General features: G+C 50.4%; 1 protein-coding gene across 1 annotated transcript in view; it reads left to right on the top strand.

Annotated features, from left to right (window-relative positions):
• Slc6a17 (solute carrier family 6 member 17) overlaps positions 1-18,878 on the top strand; it is a 47,771-nt gene that overhangs the window by 9,903 nt on the left and 18,990 nt on the right. The window contains exons 2-6 of the mRNA XM_046467262.2: positions 6,479-6,851; positions 10,916-11,073; positions 12,797-12,923; positions 13,680-13,861; positions 15,470-15,580. Of these exons, the coding sequence (XP_046323218.1) occupies positions 6,566-6,851; positions 10,916-11,073; positions 12,797-12,923; positions 13,680-13,861; positions 15,470-15,580 (864 nt within the window). The 5' untranslated portion in view covers positions 6,479-6,565. The remainder of the gene's footprint in view (positions 1-6,478; positions 6,852-10,915; positions 11,074-12,796; positions 12,924-13,679; positions 13,862-15,469; positions 15,581-18,878) is intronic.

Here is an 18,878-nt window from a genome sequence, read left to right as displayed (position 1 = left end):
GCTGGCTGGGCAGGGAGTAGTGAAGAGTGGATATGAAGTTGGCACACCTGGGCTCCTGCCTTCATGGAACTTCCTGTTTGAAAAAAGAATCAGGCACATTAACAACTGGTTATTTCAGAAAGCCAGATGGTGAAAGCATAAAACGGTCTCACGAGGAGTGTACTGAGAAGGGCAGCAAAAAAAGACGTCAGTGCTTACTCAGAGAATTGCAGAAGGTGTCATAGAGTTGAGGCCTTGGACCCAGAAGGCTTCAGGAGGCAGAGGAGGGGGAGGGCTTATGCAGATGGAGTAGAATGAGCTGGTAGGAAGTGAAAGCCCAGGGGAGTCCTGCAGGGGGGCAAATGTCTTGGAGAGAGTCCTGGGCTCTCTTCAGTAGGCAGTGGGAGTGGGGCGACATGGTATTTCCAGGAGATGCCTCTGAAGGCGACATGTGGGAGGGAGAAGTGAGTTGGGAGCCCGCAGTGAGTGTCTAGCAGAAGAGAAGTTCTGAAGCAGAGCAGGAGGGGTGGGAACAGGGCAGAGCTGAACACCTGGCAGGACTTTACGACACTCGATGGGGGTGAAGGTGGGAGAGATTGAGAATGGTGGGGTCTCTGCCTGTGTGCCCTGGAAGAGAAAGAAGGGAGAGCAGATGCCAAGCCGTGGCCAGGTCTTATCAGGAGTTGTTTGCCCAGGTGACTGTCAGAGGTTTCCATAAAACAATTAAAATAATTTGGAGGACAATTTGTGGCTCTTGATAACAGTTTAACCTCAGTGGAAGCCCAGAGGCTCGGAGGTCATTAGAAAAGCTGTTGGGGCTACAACTGCTTGTCACATGGAAATCAGGAAGCTGCCAGGCACTCCGACAGAAGGCAGCCTGGCCAGGGTCCCCTCTCACAGCCAGATAATCTTGAACGGGACTCTGAGGCCTGGGAGCTGGGCCTTCTCCCATTGCTTCTAGTTTGTCTCATCTATTTGAGGCTGAGCTGGGTCACAACACTCTTTCTAGTGCCACAGAGCTGAGGGTGACAGAGCTGGGTACACTGTGGGGCTGGGTGAAGTGGGTACCATGGGGTCTGGGGTCAAGTTGACTGCTTGCTTCCCCAAAGATGGCAGTTTCCCCACTGAGTTCCCATGGGGAGTTTGTCCCTTAGGTGACCCGATACAGCCTTCCTGAGCAAGAGACACTCCAGAACTAGAAGCAGGTGCTCAGAGTGGCTGACTTTAGCATCCTGGAAGGACACCCGTTCCCCCTTCTCCAGCTGCTGCAGGGTAGGGGAGGGGGTGTAGGTGTGGCCCCGGATGAGCTCATTGCCAGATGCCCTGTTTGAAAAATTGTGGTGAAGCCGTCAGTGCTCTGGCAGGAGATATTTTTACCTGTCTGCCTCCTAGTCGCGCTATTTTTTTCTTTTTTTTGAAGAAGATTCACAGTTCACTGCTCAGTCCTGCTTCTCTCACATGAGCTATTCTGAGCTGTAAGCCGCATGGTTGCTAAGTGACAAGCTGGCACTGAGGACCTGCTCAGCACACAAGCCCCTCTGCATCGTGCTTTAGGTAATTGAGGCGTTCCTTTCAGAGAGTACCATGCACCTCCATCATCTGACGTGTTGCTCGTGAGCGCAACTTTACAACCCACCTCAGCTACTACAGGGGGATAATGAGAATATGGTTGGGCTGATTGTCAGCACATCTTCACGATGCTCCGGCTGGCTCTCAGCTGACAGAGGGGGCAGGACAGACGTGCTGTGAGTCTGCGTCACCTGGTGCCAGAGGCAGGAGATGCCTTGCTCATACCCACATGCAGGAGGGGCACTTGCTGGATATATGCTGGAGCTGAAAGGGGCCTTAGATGTCATCCAGACCAGCCCATTTTACACACAGGGAAACGGAGGTCCAGGGAGGTCAGGGCAGTGGTACCAGTCTGCAGAGCTGGTTGATGCCTGAATTGTGGCTGGCTCTATGGGATGCAAAGGCAAGGCTTGTGCTTGTCCCAGGCTATACTTTGGGGTTATTGGTTGGATGCTCTTTGCATTCCCGTGCTCTGATCTGGAAGCTGTTCTTTCACTAGCACGTGGATTCCAGGCTTCAGAGGACCAGGAGTGAGGCTTGGGGAGAGGGAGGGTTGTTCCAAGTCTCTGCTGCCTCCACTTCCCCTTTAAAGAAGCCTTTCAGCTTGGGGCATGGAGAGAGTCCAGAAGCAGGGAGACCCGGGTGCTGAGCACCACAGTCTGCACTGTCCTGGTCTTGGCACCCCCATCTGTCACCTGGAGTGAAGGCAACTGCCAGCTTAATTCCCTGGCAGCAGTGACAGTGTGAATCCAGCGACAGCCCAAGAAGAGGAAGCATTTGTGAGAGACCCCTGGGGGTCCCTAGGACCTGTACAATTTACCCTCCTCTCAGCCTTAGGGGGCACTTGGAGCTCCTGGGACAGGTGAGGAAACTGAAACTAAGCACTTGATACGGAGTGAAGCTGGGATTTAAACTCAGATTGAACAATTGATGAGCAGGATCACTACTCTATTCTGTACCAGTAGAACATGTAAAAATGTTAAGTGGACCAGGCATGAGGGCACACACCTGTAATCTGAAGGGCTTGGGAAGCTGAGGTAGGAGGATTAAAAATTCAAGACCAGCCTCAGCAATTTAGTGAGGCCCTGTCTCAAAATAAAAAAATAAAAAGAGCTGGAGTTGTGACTCAGTGGTTAAGTACCCTGGTTTCCATCACTGGTACCTTGAGAAAGAAAGAAAATGTTGTTAAGTGGTTTCAAATGATTACAGATATCATGTCTGAACTGTATTTTTATTATTAATAGTAATGCCCAACTTTTCACTTGAGGCCTTATTTTTATTTACATTTTATTGTCTATCTTTTCAATGTGCCCTGTACCTCGATCCTTCGTCCACTGGGGTATGGTGAGTGGCAGGGCTTTGTAAGGTGCTGGCCGGCAGCCCCAGGAGGAAGCCAGTTCTTGCTAACCCAAGTAGACGTTTCTGAGGTGAGGAAAAATGCTTCTGTCTACCTGCTGTCTTCGAATCCCACGTCTCCTTGGCCCTTCCTTAAGAGGGAGCGGGGATTTCTGTGTCTAGATGTAGATATGGGCACTTACATATTTTAAATGGATAAAGGTAAATAATGCCAGGCCTCCAGACAGCAGCCTCTACCCTTTGGATCCTCCCCGTGTGCCTAGCTGTATGCCAGGCACTCAATTGTGGTAACTCATTGGCTCCTCTCAGCAGCCTTCCCTGAGAGAGAGAAGGGAACTGTCATTAGATGTAATTGTTTTCCTCACAAGGAGACTGATGCTCCCGTGATTTGTGCCTTGTCCAAAGAGCACACAGCTAGTGCATGGCCAAGGTCTCCAGGGGCCAGCCCTCCCTGCCGCTCCCTTCTGGTGACTCCAGCCACCTTGCTGTTCCTGGAATTCCTCATACTGCTTCCTTTCAGTAGGCTCTTTTCTCAGCCAATGCTCTTTCCTGTCATTAAGGCCTCTGCTCCAATGTCACCGAGAGGCCTTTCCTGACCTCCCCACCCCCAGCATAAAGGAACAGCCTGCCATTTCCCCCACTCCTACTTGCTATTTCTCTGTGGAGCACACATCACCCCTGGCCGTTATGTTTGACGTTTATTTCTTAGTTTCTGGCTCTCTTGTGAACTCCACAAGAGGGACACATGGCCTTTTTTGTTCACTGCTGTATCCCTTGCCCCTAGAAAGATCATGGTATATGGGAGTCACTTGGGTGAGCAAGTGAGTGAGTGAATGAATGAATGGGAACTCTCAAACCCTAGCCTGTCTGACTTCAGAGTCCTTGCCCTAAACCCCTACACCCATCTGCCCTCTCTCTGTTTCCATCTTTACTGAGCCCAACTCAGTAGGTGAAACTCCCTGGAGGAGACTCTGATCAGGGTGTCAGGAGGACCTGAGTAGTTCTGAGCCATTATTTTCTTTTTCTCTCTGGGCCTCAGTTGCCATATATGTAAAGTGGGGGAATTGCTAGGATTCCTCAAGCTTTTATTTCTCAGAATGTGGCTCTGCTGCTACTTGGGCATAGTCCCAGTCACCGGGCACTTCCCAACTGTGATTATAATCCAGAACCTCAGCTTGCAGGTTCACATCAGCCCTTTGCATCTTGCAAATCTGATGACACAGGGATTCCCTAGGCCCCCATCCTGCAGTGCAGGATGCTCAGACACCTCAGTGACATCGTGGGGAAAAGGAGGAAGCTTATACAGCATTAAGCGTGGACCTGTGGTTGCCCGGATGCTGCTTTCAGTGTCCTTCTCTGACTTTTCCAGAATGTGCTAACTTTGTCCTTGAGTCCTCTTAGCTTAAAAGAGTGCTTTTTTCCATCCAACCCTTGCTCATGTTGGTGACCGAGCTGCCACTCACCAGGCTATTTATGGGGAAATGTGTGTTTCAATTGGCCAGCATCAAGATGAATTCTGCAGACTAGGGGGACTCTCCCTTGCTTCTTTTCCAGCTGTGGCTTGATGATCATTAAATCAGACCTAATGCATTGCAGATTGTTCTGATCAAATCCTGTTGTAGGCAGAATAGTGAGAGAGAGGCTCAGAGCCAAGGCACCCCCATGCCTGCAGTCTCCAGAGGGACCCTCACCCTGTGCCTCAGCTCCAGTCTTTAATAAAAGCTCTCCATGTGAGCTCAGGAGGAGGATGCAGTGCCCAGAGAAGCAGCCCTTGCGTATGGTTTCTATTTGAGCACCCTGGGGACAGGGACCTCCTGGGTGGGGTCAGGGTGGGATTCAAACTGACATCCTAGGCCAGAACACAGGCCTCCTATTGCACAAATCCCTTTATAACCCTTTATTTGTCTAGCATGAGGAACACAGCAGCCCTGGAGGGAGGCTGCGGGCCACAGGGTTCACAGACACCTAAGTGCCACTTTGGAGCACCCTCCAGGATACAGTGGGATGTTCAGCTGACCCACAATGGAGTCCCAGTAGAGAGCTTTTTAAAGGGGATCCTGAGGTCTTTTAGGCAGGCTGGCTCTGTTTCCGTTCCACCAAAGCCCAAGACCCTGACTGTTCCCGGGGTGGAAGGGCATATTGCTGAAGATTCACTCTTGCCCTTGGGTGAAGAAGGCAGGGAAGTGTCACCTGCTAATATGATCCATCCCTCTGGGGAGGGCTAGTCCATCCCAAGGACCAGCATAGACAATTATCCCCACCTGCTGGGCCTCACAGCTTCACCACATGTGTAGCAGGACCTGGCTGGCTGGACTCCCTCAAAGGTCAGGTTTTGATTAGAGTCAGCCAGGAATTCTGGGTCTAGGCTAGCAGGAAGGGTACCTCTGTGCCCTTCTGCTGCCCAGCAACCTTGCCTGTGCCATTCAGGTGGCACAGATGTAGAAGGAGGAGAATAAGCAGCAAGCCCGGCTTCCAGGGACAGCTCGTTCTCTTAATAAAGTAATTACAGAGCTGGATAATTTACATCCCTAGAAAGATGCAGGGCAACTACCGACTGGTGTGTGTGTGTGTGTGTGTGTGTTTAATTTTAAATCCTCCAACCTCCCCTTAATGAGGAGGTGCCTTGAAATATAGCGGGTGTTAGAATTCTTCAAGGATTCATTTTCTTTAAGGGAAGGCATGAATGACAAATGAGGACCTGCTGGAGCAGGGGAGGGTTTTGCCTCCCCACCCGTGTTGTGCAGACATTATCTGCCGTAAAACTGTCTCTGAAGGATGGAGAACCAGCTCCTGGCTGCAGTGGCCCTCAGATAATGTCAACGTTGAGCAATGACCCAGGATTTGTTGGCACCAAGCAAATACTTCTAGGTCTCTGGTGCCGAGCCTGATCAGCTGTTTCTGCCAAGGAAATGAAGGTGCCTTGGTAGCACCCAGGGGCCCCACTGTGAGGGCACTACATTTTTTTTTTTGGTGGGGGTGAGGTGCAAATGTTAATGTTTCTCTGAATCACCTGGGAATCCTGTAAAAATGCAGAGAGTGATTCAGTAGGTCTGGGGTGGGGTTGAAATTCTGCATTTCTATCAAGCGCCTGGTCATACTACTGGTCCATGGACTATATTTTGAATAGAAAGACCCCAGAAAAGGCAGACACTGGTTTTCCTGGGTCCCACCAAGTGGTTTTAGCTCAATAGAATACCAGACAGGTAGGTCAGCCTGGAAGGGGGAAAGCTGTGGGGGTCTCCCAAGGGTCTGGAACACTCTCAGCTCTGCAGTATGAAAAGGGCAGTGGCATGATGGGTGACCCTTTACTCCTGCTCAGTGGATGGGTTTGCCCACTTTGCCCCATTAAGTTTACCTTTCTCTTATGCTCAGAGGGGATCTCTGGGAAAACTGAGCATGCAGACCTTGAACTCTGCAATGGGGGCATGATGGGAAGGAGAGGCAAGCTCAACCTTTGAGGCCCTCGTCCAGCCTCAGAGTGTGTGCCAGGCAGTTGATCAGGTTGTATCTGCTTTGGGTCCCCTACCTCCCCGGTGTGCTCAGTTAATCCTCTCCTGCTCTCCTGTTTTCATAGGTCCCTGGATGAGAAAGAGCTGACAGCAGCTGAGTCCCACCTTCTCTGTGTGCTGGGGAGCAGGGCTGCACGGCCCCGGTGGCACCCATGCCGAAGAACAGCAAGGTGACCCAACGTGAGCACAGCAATGAACATGTCACCGAGTCAGTGGCTGACCTGCTGGCCCTTGAGGAGCCTGTGGACTATAAGCAGAGTGTACTGAATGTGTCCGGTGAGGCAGGTGGCAAGCAGAAGGCAGCGGAGGAGGAGCTGGACGCAGAGGACCGACCAGCCTGGAATAGCAAGCTGCAGTACATCCTGGCCCAGATCGGCTTCTCCGTGGGCCTCGGCAACATCTGGAGATTCCCCTACCTGTGCCAGAAAAATGGAGGAGGTAAGAGGCTGCCCTGCTTGCACCAAGGTGCCCTGCGAATGGGCTGGGCTGAGGGGTGAAAAGGAGGCAGAACTGGAGTCCATGTAAGGTGGCAATTCAGGATTCCAGGAATAGCCATAACGGTGGCTAATAGCTATCCAGAGGCTGTAGGCCATGATGATAAGAATGCGTACTCTGACTGCAGACTGCCTGGGTTCAGATCCCAGTCTGGGACCTAGTGCAAGTTGCTTAACTTCTTTGTGCCTCATCTGTAAAATGGGGGTAATAATGAGTTGTGGCTCCTGCCTCATAGGGGAGCTGGAAGGATTAAATGAGCTTTATATACTACACGACCCATAATAAAGAGCACCTGTTGGCCACTATTATCAAATGACTACTAGGTGCTAAGCATTTTCTAAACACTGGCTATTAGGCCTGAAACTGCTGATATTTGAGCACCTTGAAACAAACACATTACTGTTTTCACAACCATGGAATTCTCCCAACAATCTTATGTGAGGAAGGAGTTGTATCATCATCCTCGCTGTAGAGACTGCAAAACTGAGACACAGCTTGTTTAGGTGGTTTGTTCAGGGTCATGTGACATAGTTAGGACTCAACCTGAAAAACCTGGCCCCAGCCTGTGTACTGCATATGGCACCTGCTGCCACCTGCCCCACTCCCGTAGGGGACCTCATGCTGTACCTGTGTGAATTTCTCTTGAGGATCTTGCTGGGGTCAGACCACCATCACCACTTCCAGTTGCCAGGGTGGGCAGAAGCCCCCAGGCATTGCTTCTCCAGCACTGAAATGCAGCCCCATGCAGCGGCTTCCCCTCCTCTCCACAAGGACACGAGGACACATTCTCTGCCTGGTTCAAAAGGCAAAGTCTGCCTGGGGCCTTCTCCTCCTTCCCAGTTTCTATTGAAGGACAGGGAGTGAAGCTTCCCTTCTGAGCTCATATGACTGAGTCAGGCCAGAGGCTTCCACTGTAGAGTATATTCACCACATGGTTCCCTTGCTTGAAAGACATTTTTGATTTTTTTCCATAAATAACTGCCAATCAGAGCTTTCGATGTGGTCACCATGTTGACATAAGACCAGCTCAAAGCAAGATATAAACAAAAGTGTTTGACTTCCTTATGCTTTTCCTCCGAGAAGAGCTTGGGGGCACCAAAAATTTTTGAATCACAGCTGGCATTTGGGGACTTACTCAGAACCTGTAACCTTGCCCTTGCTGGCTTAGATGATCAACCCTGCCTGGATACCTGGTGCTGAATCCTAGAGTCCCCCTTACTACTGCATGCGTGCACGTGCACACTCAGGACAGTGCACTCTCTCAGGACAGTGTTCTTACCTAGATCGCCTGTTCACGGTGTCAGCAATCAACACCCCCAGAAGAAAAGTGTGGTCAACTCTTAGGATTCTGAGCTCCCATTCTATGTTCTATGTTCCTTCCCTTATTTGTCCTTCCTCTCTAGCTCCGGCAATCCCTTCGCACCTTTAACTGTCCTGCCTCTCACAGGTTTTACAAGTCACCTTAAATGTCGAGCAGGAAGCACAGGGTCCTAGGGAGGAGACAGGTGTTTGGCCTTGGACTTGGCACTCGGTGGTTTTGAAACATGGGTGATTCAATCAAACCGTGCTTAATTCTGGATGGAATCTGGGACTCTGCTTAGCTCCACCAGATGCCGGCAATTTCTTTATTTTGCATCCTCTTAATTTGCCTCTTTTCTGTTTATTTTTATGAGAAAGAGGCAAATGTTTATTAAGTGCTTAATGTGGATAAGTAACTCATTTTCTCTTTACAATACAGCCCTGTGATAGGTAGAGCATCAGAGTGTATGAAATGGCATTTTTATAAGTAAAAAATGGGTCCAATATCAGCCATTGCTTATGTTTCTACTTAATATTTCCATCCTTTTTACACGGATGACAATCTAGCAACACAGATATCAAGTAATTTGCCTCAAATTACAAGCTAATAAGTGGCAAAGCCAGGATTCAAGCCTGGGAGGTCTGCCTCCAGGATATGAACTTGGCTCCTGCTTAATCCATAGCTCAATGGGCTAGGACCAATGTAGTCTTTTAAGCTCTGTAAAGAAACCTGGGGTTTGCCAGAACCAAGGAGCTGGGTGTAGACTGAGACATAGATTGCTAGCCATCCAGGGAGCCTCAGAGAACCTGGAGTCCGTCCACATTTTGCTCAATTTCCTAATGCTCCCAGCTGTCCCGACTGGAGGCTCCTGAAAGCTGCTGAAACATGGAAGCAAACCCACTGTGTCCCCAGGTTGTGTTTTCTGAGATGGAAGAGGGTGCTACTGTATTCTCCAATGATTTCAACAAAGGCTGATACACTACAAATTTAGCTCCCCTAGACTGCACACAGCCCCTTGAGCACTCTGGTCAGCAGGGCCTCAGCCTGGTGGAGAACCCTGCAGCTAGGTCAGCCCCCTGTGTCCTGCCTGACTGAGGTGGATGGGGCCTGAGCAGCAGGAGGCCAGTACCTGGTTTAGGCAGGTTCACTGTTGAGGAGAGAAAGGAAACATCTGTAGAAGATGCCAATATTCTGAAACCCATCTCCCTGCACATGTAGTCCCTCTCAAGGATATTGGGGCATATAAATAAAAAACCAGGAAGGCTATCTTCCTTTGCCTTCCTATAGCAGATTGCTTCTTTCTACTTCCATTTCCTTCCACCCGAGGCCAAGAAGTTGAGTTAGACAGACCCAGGGGTCTCTACCTGTGTTCCTTCAGGCCCTTCCTTCTTTGAGTACCATGACGGGGCTGCTTTTGACATGTTGAATTGATGTGCACTATGGTGATGAATTCAGTACTATTGTATATGACTCGGTGGGTTGCCTCCCCAGAACCCGGCCCCTTCCTTCATATGTACATACATACTGCTCAGTTGGCTCCGTGTGACCAGTGCTGACATTGCCCGTGTGCAGCTGAGAGCCCAACCTCCCTCACAGATTGTGAGCTCCCCCAAGGATGGCGTCTGTGCCTTCTGTTACTCCACTATCCCCCTACTTTCCTGCTTGGCACAGGGTAGACCCGCAGTACACAGCTGACTTTGCCAAGTGCCAGGTTTGGTGCCCAATCCCCAGTGTTTCTTGGCAGATTGGGCACATATAGGAGAGAATGTGAGATGTTATGTTATAGGGGGCAGAGCAGTGAGGCTGGGGGACATCTGGAGACTGCTCACAGGCACTGGGTGACCATCAGGACCTTGGTGACTAGGGCTGGCCTGAGACTGTTTGATAGACAGGCAGGGCCTGGATGACAGTGTGCTAATAGGACTGTGTTGTTGGCACAGCTCTCTGTGGCGTGCATTCGTCCATGTCCAGGCGTGGCTTTAATTCTCCTGCTAAATGCCCTGTCACTTGGAATTGAGATTGTGTCTGCAGTGAGGTTTAGGACAGCAAGATTCATTTATCATCTGGAATCTTTAGCAAGATTCATTCTATCCTTTATGATCCTTCTGACCACGCTTTCCTGAACAGCTAATTTCTCTTCTATTCCTCCCAATTAGCTGTGGATTAATGAGGATGCTGGTTAGACCCCCTCTCCCTGGAGAGCTTCCAATTTCTGCTTCCCTGGAGCTGCCCAGTCTGCTGCATCAGCATCTGGCTCAGATATGGGCAGGCAGGGCCACTGGGGGCAAGTGATCAGGGCCCATGCCATCTGGGGTTCCTTACCTATGGGCAGGAGGGGTGTGAACAGATGTCCATAGAGTATTTTCTAAGGTGAATGTGTCTGCAAATGACTTGATGCATGCGTTCCCGAGACGCAGTGAGGTGTCTGTCCTTCCCTCTGTCTGTTTCTGAGCTGAGTCTAGTGAGCGGGAGTATTGATATATATATGTTCCTCCCTTAGCATTTTAGGCTGGAGGGAGTCAAGGAGAAGCAGGGTATGAATGAGCCAGTGTAGGGTAGGTCACAGGCATGAAAGGGCCCTGGGACTGGGGACAGTGAGTGGATGATCTGAGATGTGATTAAGACTGGGGGACCCTGCTGCCACACCTTCTCTCATTCTGACCTTGTACTCTAGACAGCCTCTGACACCCCTCCTCTCTCTCCACAGGTGCCTACCTGGTGCCCTACCTGGTGCTGCTGATCATTATTGGCATCCCCCTATTCTTCCTGGAGCTGGCTGTGGGCCAAAGGATCCGCCGCGGCAGCATTGGTGTGTGGCACTACGTGTGTCCCCGCCTGGGGGGCATTGGCTTTTCCAGCTGCATTGTGAGTCCAGGGCTGGGGAAGGCACTAAGCCAGAGACAGAAGGGCCACTCTTGGGTAGAGGTTTACAGGCCACAGTCCTGGGCCAAGACAAAGGCAGCAAGGGGTCACCCAACAGGAGAATGGCTTCCAGCTGGTGTCTCGGGGCTACAGTTACCATATTTCCTACACTGAAAGTCAACAGCCCTGCCTGAAGCAGAATGTGATATTTGCAACTAAGGCAAAGGAGGCAATGCTGGGATATGTTCACAAGGGAGGCCCTGGGACATCTCAGTCAGGGTCTCTGGGGGACATATAGACCATTTTAAATACCTATCTCTGCTTCTCAGCCGTCAGTTCCATGTAACAGGGCCCTACCCCTTTCCTTGGGCAGGCAGTGTTTCCACTGGGAATGTAAGTGACTCCGAAAAGGCTCAGGGCCCTGTAGCCTTGGTGCTACACAAATGAGCCCCATTGGAGGACTCAGGAACCTTATGGTCAACCCAGGAGAGGTGAGGCTTCGGAACAGTGGGAGAGAGGGAGACCCCAGAATCCTGGGAGGGGAAGTCCATGAGGCCTCCAGCTCAGCCACAAGGTGGCAGATGAGGCCCTGTGTAGAGCTCTAGGTGAAGAACTGAGTGTCCCTTAAGGGCAAAGCCTACAGTTGCCTATGCTCATACCTGGAACAGAAACTGGAATCTGCTCTGGAAGGGACTAAGGATTCCATCAAGCAGGATGGCAGGGCCAGTCCAAACCTGCTCCAGGGAGAGCCTGGGAGAGGGGCTGTCTGGCCTCTACTCACCCACAGGGCACTGCCTTTGCACAGGTTGATCTGGCCAGCTACAGTGCACTCTGCTGGGCTGGCCGCAGTCACACGCAGTAGTGTGTGCCAGGTCTCCCCTTGCACTGAAAGCACCCAAGTAGAGGAAGCAGGCGTCTCTCTCCATCTCTATCCCCACACAGCCTGCTGGGCAAGCGTCTGCTCTGCGCACAGGTACTCAGGTGAACCGAACCAAGCAAGGGCCCCTTGGCTCTTACTCTGAACAGCAGTCTTCCCACCGCCAGGCCCCTGGAAGGGACCCCTCAGCATCTAGATCAGATGCTGCAAATCTCTGTCCATAAAACATTACTTTCAAAGAAACCCTTTGGACCCTCCATCAGATTCCATGTACTCTTATTTTAAATAAAACTCTACCAAGCTTAGTTATTTGTTTCCAAGAAGTGAAAAGTGGTGTTTTTCTAGAGGCCGGCTGCTAACAGAACCAAAGAGAGAGTAATATCCTGAGAGAAGGGAAGACATAGGAAACCAGCAATCCATAAAATCTCATAAGCACAACCGCCTGGGGCCGTTTCCTATAAGGGCAAAAGCTGCGCAGCCTCTCTGGTCCTGGAGGACATCTCTAATCAGAATCCTGAGTCCTCAGGAAATGGTGGGGAAGGGCTTCAAGTATCTTAGAGGAATTTCAAAACTGGAAAGGATTAACATTTTAAGAGTCTATTTAAGACAACTTTAATATCCAAAGAATTCTTTTGTGGTTGCCTGAGTGCCAGATGAATGGGGGATGGGGAGCAGGTCCTTGCTGCTCCTGCTGCTCCGTCTCATCCCTGGTCGTCCTCCTTCGTGGCTGTGCTGCTGTGTTCTATGTCGTTGGCCTGTGCTGCTGGCCCTGGGATGGAGTGTTGGGTGGGACTGGCATTGTCATTAACCCCCATCCTCTGGGATCCCACCCTGGGTCCCCGTCCTCAGGTGTGCCTCTTTGTTGGGCTGTATTATAACGTGATCATCGGATGGAGCATCTTCTACTTCTTCAAGTCCTTCCAGTACCCACTGCCCTGGAGCGAATGTCCTGTCATCAGGAATGGGACCATGGCAGGCAAGTATGGGACTCCTGAGACACAGCTGGGGACTCAGCCAGCTCTCTCCCTAGCAGGAGTCTAATAGACTTACTGCACAGATTGGGAATTTCATTGATGTGTCACCTTGGACAAGTCACTTAACCCCCTTGATCCTCATTTCCATTTCCACAGTGCAAGTGATCCCTTTCTGGCTTCTCCCACAGGGTGGTGCTTAGAGGACTGAATTAAATGAGAGTAGTTAAAACACTATAATTCTTATTTTTGTTTGGTTAATATGGATTACTCTGTGTTATTCTAACTCCAGGCTGCGTGTGAATAATCTTTATTTGCATGCCAGTCCTACAAAGGGCTGGATGATCATCCCACTTTGCGGATGGGAAAACTGAGGCCCTTGAAGCCACTTTCTCATCTCCCCGGTATCCATTTAACCAGTGATCTGGGATGTGAATGTAGGTCTCTAATTCCCAATTTAGGACCTTTCCCAAGGACCTTCAGGCCAATTCAACCTCAACCCTTACTACCTTCTATGGACAGATGTGGGCAGCAGGTGGTGTAGGAGGAATTCACCCAGCTCAGCATGACCTGTGGCCTCCCAGCCTCCATCAGGAGCTGGGATTCCCCGGGATCTGCCAGATCATGGCTAACCCGAAACAAGCACAGCCCCTTCCAGCTGCCCACCCTCAGCCACGCCTTCACCCTGAGCAGAGGTCCAGTAGGAGAGGTGGCCCCAGGGGCCTTGCCACTGACCTCTGTGGCCTCTGCTGCTGTTTCAGTGGTGGAGGCAGAATGTGAGAAGAGCTCAGCCACCACCTACTTCTGGTACCGAGAGGCCTTGGATATCTCCAACTCCATCTCTGAAAGCGGGGGCCTCAACTGGAAGATGACGCTGTGCCTTCTCGTGGCCTGGAGCATTGTGGGCATGGCTGTGGTCAAGGGGATCCAGTCCTCAGGGAAGGTGAGTTGGAGGAGGACAGCAGAAAGAGGACAGGGGACTGAGAACTCCACGTCACCAGTGCAGGGCCCTTCTGTTGGCTTATGTTCTGGATGGCTCAGGGTGATGGCACTGACCCCCAAGGGACGGGGTGGGAATAACACCTGCGTTGTTGTCCACTGTGAACAGCAAGCCAGGGCTGGGCTTGCTGGAAGATCGTTGTCCTGACCCCTGACTGCCTTCATGCTCAGAGAATTCAGTCCAGCCCTGCGACATTAAAGAGAAGGAAGATAGAAGCATTGACTCAGGAATATCTGTTTAGATTCTGTCCCTTCAGGTTCCCAAGCAAAGCCCTAGAGTCACTTGCTCTGAGTGATTTTGGGGTGAAAACCAGCATTTTCCATGTCAACACTATAGGGTTGTTTGAGCAGGTGGGTGCTGTGAGTGAAGGGGGCCTTGGGGGCCTCTGAAAGCAGTTCTATTGCCACTCCATCTTGGGGTGCACACTGGCCAGGCCCACACACCTTTCCCCAGCAGATCAGATCCCTTCTGAAGAGGGCCCTTTGTTACTTGTCCCCTATCAGTACTCATGCCCTGCCAGGGATGAAAAGGTTGTTAGAAATCCTGTAGCCCCATGCACTCATTTTACAGATGAGGAAACTGAGGCCCAGAGAGGGGCAAGTGTGTCGTCTAACCTCATGCAGTCAATTAGCCTCAAAGCTGGAACCAGAGCCTGTTCTGTCCGAGGTTTTGGGTTCTTGGCCAGACTTGACGAGCAAGGAAGCTAAGTTCCTTAAGGTGGCATCATCCTGGCTACTGATCTCTCCCCTCTTTGGAGGTCAAAATCGTAGCTGATGCTTTGTGGAACTTACCAGTACAGCCACATATATGAACACATGTCATCCTCAACAACCTTATGTGGAAATTTTAGAGCCTTAGAAATTTTCACACCCCTCTTAGAGACAGGGAAACAAAGACACATCAAGGTTAAGTCCATAGGCTGGAGGCCACGGCAACTGGTAGAGGCAAGCCCAGAACTTGAGCACGTGGCTCTGGACACGCACCTTCTTAACCTTTGCACCATCCTGCCCACCCCTTGGATTTGCTTCAGAACAGGATGTCCTGTGAGCATAGCCTTTGCATGTGGCTCTGTACCAGGCACACGGAGCAATAAAAATATGCAAGACATGCACAGGCCAGCAAATAGCATGGGCTCGGGCTCACAGGACTAGGCTTCCTGATGGTATCCGATTGGGAACCTTGTCTGTGGCCTCCTGCATGCCTCTGTCAAAGGAACTCTAAGGACAGGAGCATGAGACTTGAGTAAATGAGGAGGAGAGCATAGGATTCCCTCACCCTTGGCAGCCTTGAGGATGGGGGCCTAAACCATCAATCCTTGGGAGGCAAGCAAGCCCTGGGCCAGCCACGTGAACTCCAGCCTTTCCTGCTCCTGCCTGGGCTTGGGCCAGATGGGTGATGGGTTGGCCTGGTGCCCAGGGATTCCGGGGCTCTGCTGTCTGTTGTCTGGTATCCCAGGAGTCTCGTGTGCCCCACCTGTGAGCAGGGAGGGCTATGCAAGCTGCAGGAGCAGGAGGGGTTCTGCCTGATGGTGGGTCCCCGTCCTCTCTGCAGGTGATGTATTTCAGCTCCCTCTTCCCCTACGTGGTGCTGGCCTGCTTTCTGGTCCGAGGACTGCTGCTGCGAGGAGCAGTCGATGGCATCCTACACATGTTCACTCCCAAGGTAAGAGCTGGGGTTCCCATGTGCAGGAAAACACTGACAGGCCCATGGGGCCTGGCACGCTTCATACAATGGAAGACACACTGAGCACCTACTGCCTGTGGGAGTGGTGCCAGGCGCTGGCGGGGTGCACAGGGACCAAGGAGAGGGACATCATATCCATTCAGGGAGGAGGTCCTGAAATGAGCCCGAGGGAGCAGGTAGGATTTCAGTGAGCGCCAATAGAAGATTGTCATCGAAGGGAGCTACGTGAGCAAGGGTATGTGACAGCACTGGGCATGTTTGAGGCGATAGTGGGGAGTAGGTTTGGCTGGGATCTGGGGTGGGGACAGGGAGCCTCGCTCCTTTATTCATTTAGGAAGGTTCATTTTGTGGACCTGTGACATCAGGAATCAAGAAGGTGCCCGAGAGTTCAGAGCTCCCCCTGGAATCCCAGTTTGTACCCAGATCAGGAGATCAAGGTTGCTTTTTTTTAATATATAAGCCAATACGAGTGATTTGTACCTTATGGACCCTTGCTTGCCTCCTCTCCGTCCTCTCAGTAGCCCCCAGGGAGACCAGCAGAAGCTCTGCTCACCTTACATAGAGGGCGTGGACAAGGCACAGGTGTCCTCAAGGCGTACACCCAGCTTCCCTAAAGATGGTCTGTCCCCACCTGTGGTCTCACCCCTCTGTGACCCTTTATAACACTTGGCATTGCTGGCATGAATCAGTCCCCTGGAGAATAAGAGCATTTTGGGTGCAGATTGACATGCCATCAAGTTGCCCCAAGCAATGTACATTAGTAACCTCAGCTGGCTAGGATGAGAAGTCCATCTCCAAATGCCAGCTGGTCAATAGCAGCCATCAGGGGCCTGCTGAGACTCCAGCCCATGGGCTCAGGGTCAAAACTCAGCCAGGCCAGCTTGAGGCCTCCCTAGGAGCTCAACAGTGCCCCCCCCCCTACTAGCCCTTGCATAGACAGTGCACATAGGGGGACTTGAGGAAGAGAACCCAGATCCAACAAGGTTTGAAGTCCCCAGTCCCTCCTGCCTCCCCTGCTCTGCTACTGTGTGTAGGCTGCTAATGTTTGGTAAACAGCCATGACCAGGGCACATGCCACCCCACAGTCACCACAGTGCTCAAAGTGGCCCTAGGCGACCTTGGACTGAACATCTGAGGTGTCTGCATGAGCGCCTACAAAGGGCACTTTATGAGGCACTTAATGAATCTCCTGAGGCGTGAATGTGAATCCTGAGCCATGTGGCAGGCTGTAGGGTTATTGTGAAAATGTGATATCTGACGAAGAAGAAAAACATGCAGATCTGTTTCTTTGGGGTAAGTGGCCATGAGCGGGAAGCCAACTGTTTTTATGAATTACTTCAGCTAGAGCTCTAGAATCATGGTCAGTGTAGAGTGTTCACTTGAGTCTTTGAGTTACACTTTACTGAGCTTTATGAGGAAATTATATGCTCTGGTGATGTTCATAAATGTGGAGATTCACAAAGATCTCCAGATGGGCTCCTGATGGTGTTAAGTGTCCCTGCTATGTGACTCTAGGAGCAGGCAGAACAGACTCACTGGGATCAGCCACGGTCCCAGCATATACAACGCTGCTCCCTGTGGATTCAAACACTTTAAAAAATGTCTCTTTAATGGTGAAAGATATCAGGCATATAAAAACATGTCTATAATATGATTCACATTCTTAAGAAATAAAATATTACAGAAGCCATAAATGTGCTTACATAACCCCACATCCCATTTCTTCCCCTTGCCAAAGGTAACCACTGTATTAGTCCATCCCTGCTGCTGTAACAAGATATCGTAAACTAGATAATTTATGAGCAATAGAAATTTATTGCCTCACAGTTATGGAGGCTGACAAAGTTCAAGATCAAGGCTGGTAAGGGCTCATTCTCAGCTTCCAAGATGGTACTTTCTCACTGCTCCTCTAACATAAAGGCACTAATCCTTTTCATGGGGGTAGAGCCCTCACAACTTAATCACTTCCCAGAGGTTCACCTCTTCACACTACTACTTTGGGTATTAGATTCTAACATAGGAATTTGGAGGGGGCACCAATATTCAGAACATAGGGACCACTACCCTGAATTTTTGGGTTTATCCTGCTAATACATTCTTTGAAATTTGTTATATATATATGTATAAACAATTTATAGTATTTGGGGATACTCTTAAGCTTTATATCAATGGCATTGCATTATGTATATATCCTTCTGTGACTTTCTTCTGTTTTTGCTTAATACTGCTTTTTTAAGATTTACCTAGGTTGATTTATAGAGCTCTAGTACATGCATTTTCACTGCTGTAAAGATTCCCCTAGAGCTGGGGATATAGATCAGTTGGTAGAGTGCTTGCCTCACATGCAAAGCCCTGGGTTCAATCCCCGGCATCACCAAAAGAAAAAAAAAAAAAGATTCCCCTATAGGTCTAAACTAAAATGTATTTATTCACTCTCTGGTTGATGAGCATTTCAGTGGTTTCCAGTTTTCACCATTGCTAATAAGGCTATGGTAAACATTATTACACAGGTCTTCCTGTGCACAGGTTTCTCCAGGGTGTATATGTTTAAAGTGGAATTGCTGTCCCAAAGGTAGGTGTCTCTTCAGTCAAAATGCGCTCCACAGTGGCCGTGTCTGTTAACTCCCGCCAGATGTATGTGAGACTGAGTCACACCACACTTATCAGACTTCGATACTTGCCCCTTGGATGTGGAATGGCTGCTGTGCACTCTGAACAACTAGGGTGCTTCTTTCTCAAACCTTTTTCTGGATCTTCAGGAAACCATGTGAATACACTTTAGCATTTGCAGAGGACAGAATCCTTATGAACTGAGACTAAAAAAAAAAAAAATCAAATCCAAAAGATTCTAGAGGGGCCAAGTTTCCAAGAAATAGCACAATGCAGCCCTTGACTTCCAGGTCCAACAGAGCCTGAGGGGCCTATCTAACACTTGACTGGTCAGTTCCATGGTGTAGCTCCAGCTCCTTCCTTTGACCCTGGAGTGGGTATTGGGAGGGAGGGGGCTAAAGGGTGTTCATTCCATTTTGAACAGGGGACCATGAGGGAAGGGGCTTCAGACTGGAGTGTATCACGTATTCAAGGAGGCTGGCAGGTCTGGACAGAACAAGAGGGGAGAGAAGAGGGCTGTGGTGGGGACAGTGCAGAGTCGGATCGTGAGGGGCTGGGAGGCTGAGTAAGGACTTTGACATTGTCTCTGGAGGAATTGGGGTCCCCTGGGGAGTTCTGGGTTACTGGCCTGGTCTTACCATTCAAAGCCTCTTAGGAGGCTGCCATA

The sequence above is a fragment of the Marmota monax genome, unplaced genomic scaffold (genome assembly GCF_021218885.2).
Source record: "Marmota monax isolate L192 unplaced genomic scaffold, Marmota_monax_Labrador192_F-V1.1 WCK01_AAM20220418_F8-fsc00181, whole genome shotgun sequence".
Classification (NCBI taxonomy): Eukaryota; Metazoa; Chordata; class Mammalia; order Rodentia; family Sciuridae; genus Marmota; species Marmota monax.
Note: the sequence above shows the minus strand (reverse complement) of the source record. Positions and strands in the feature narration are given on the sequence as shown.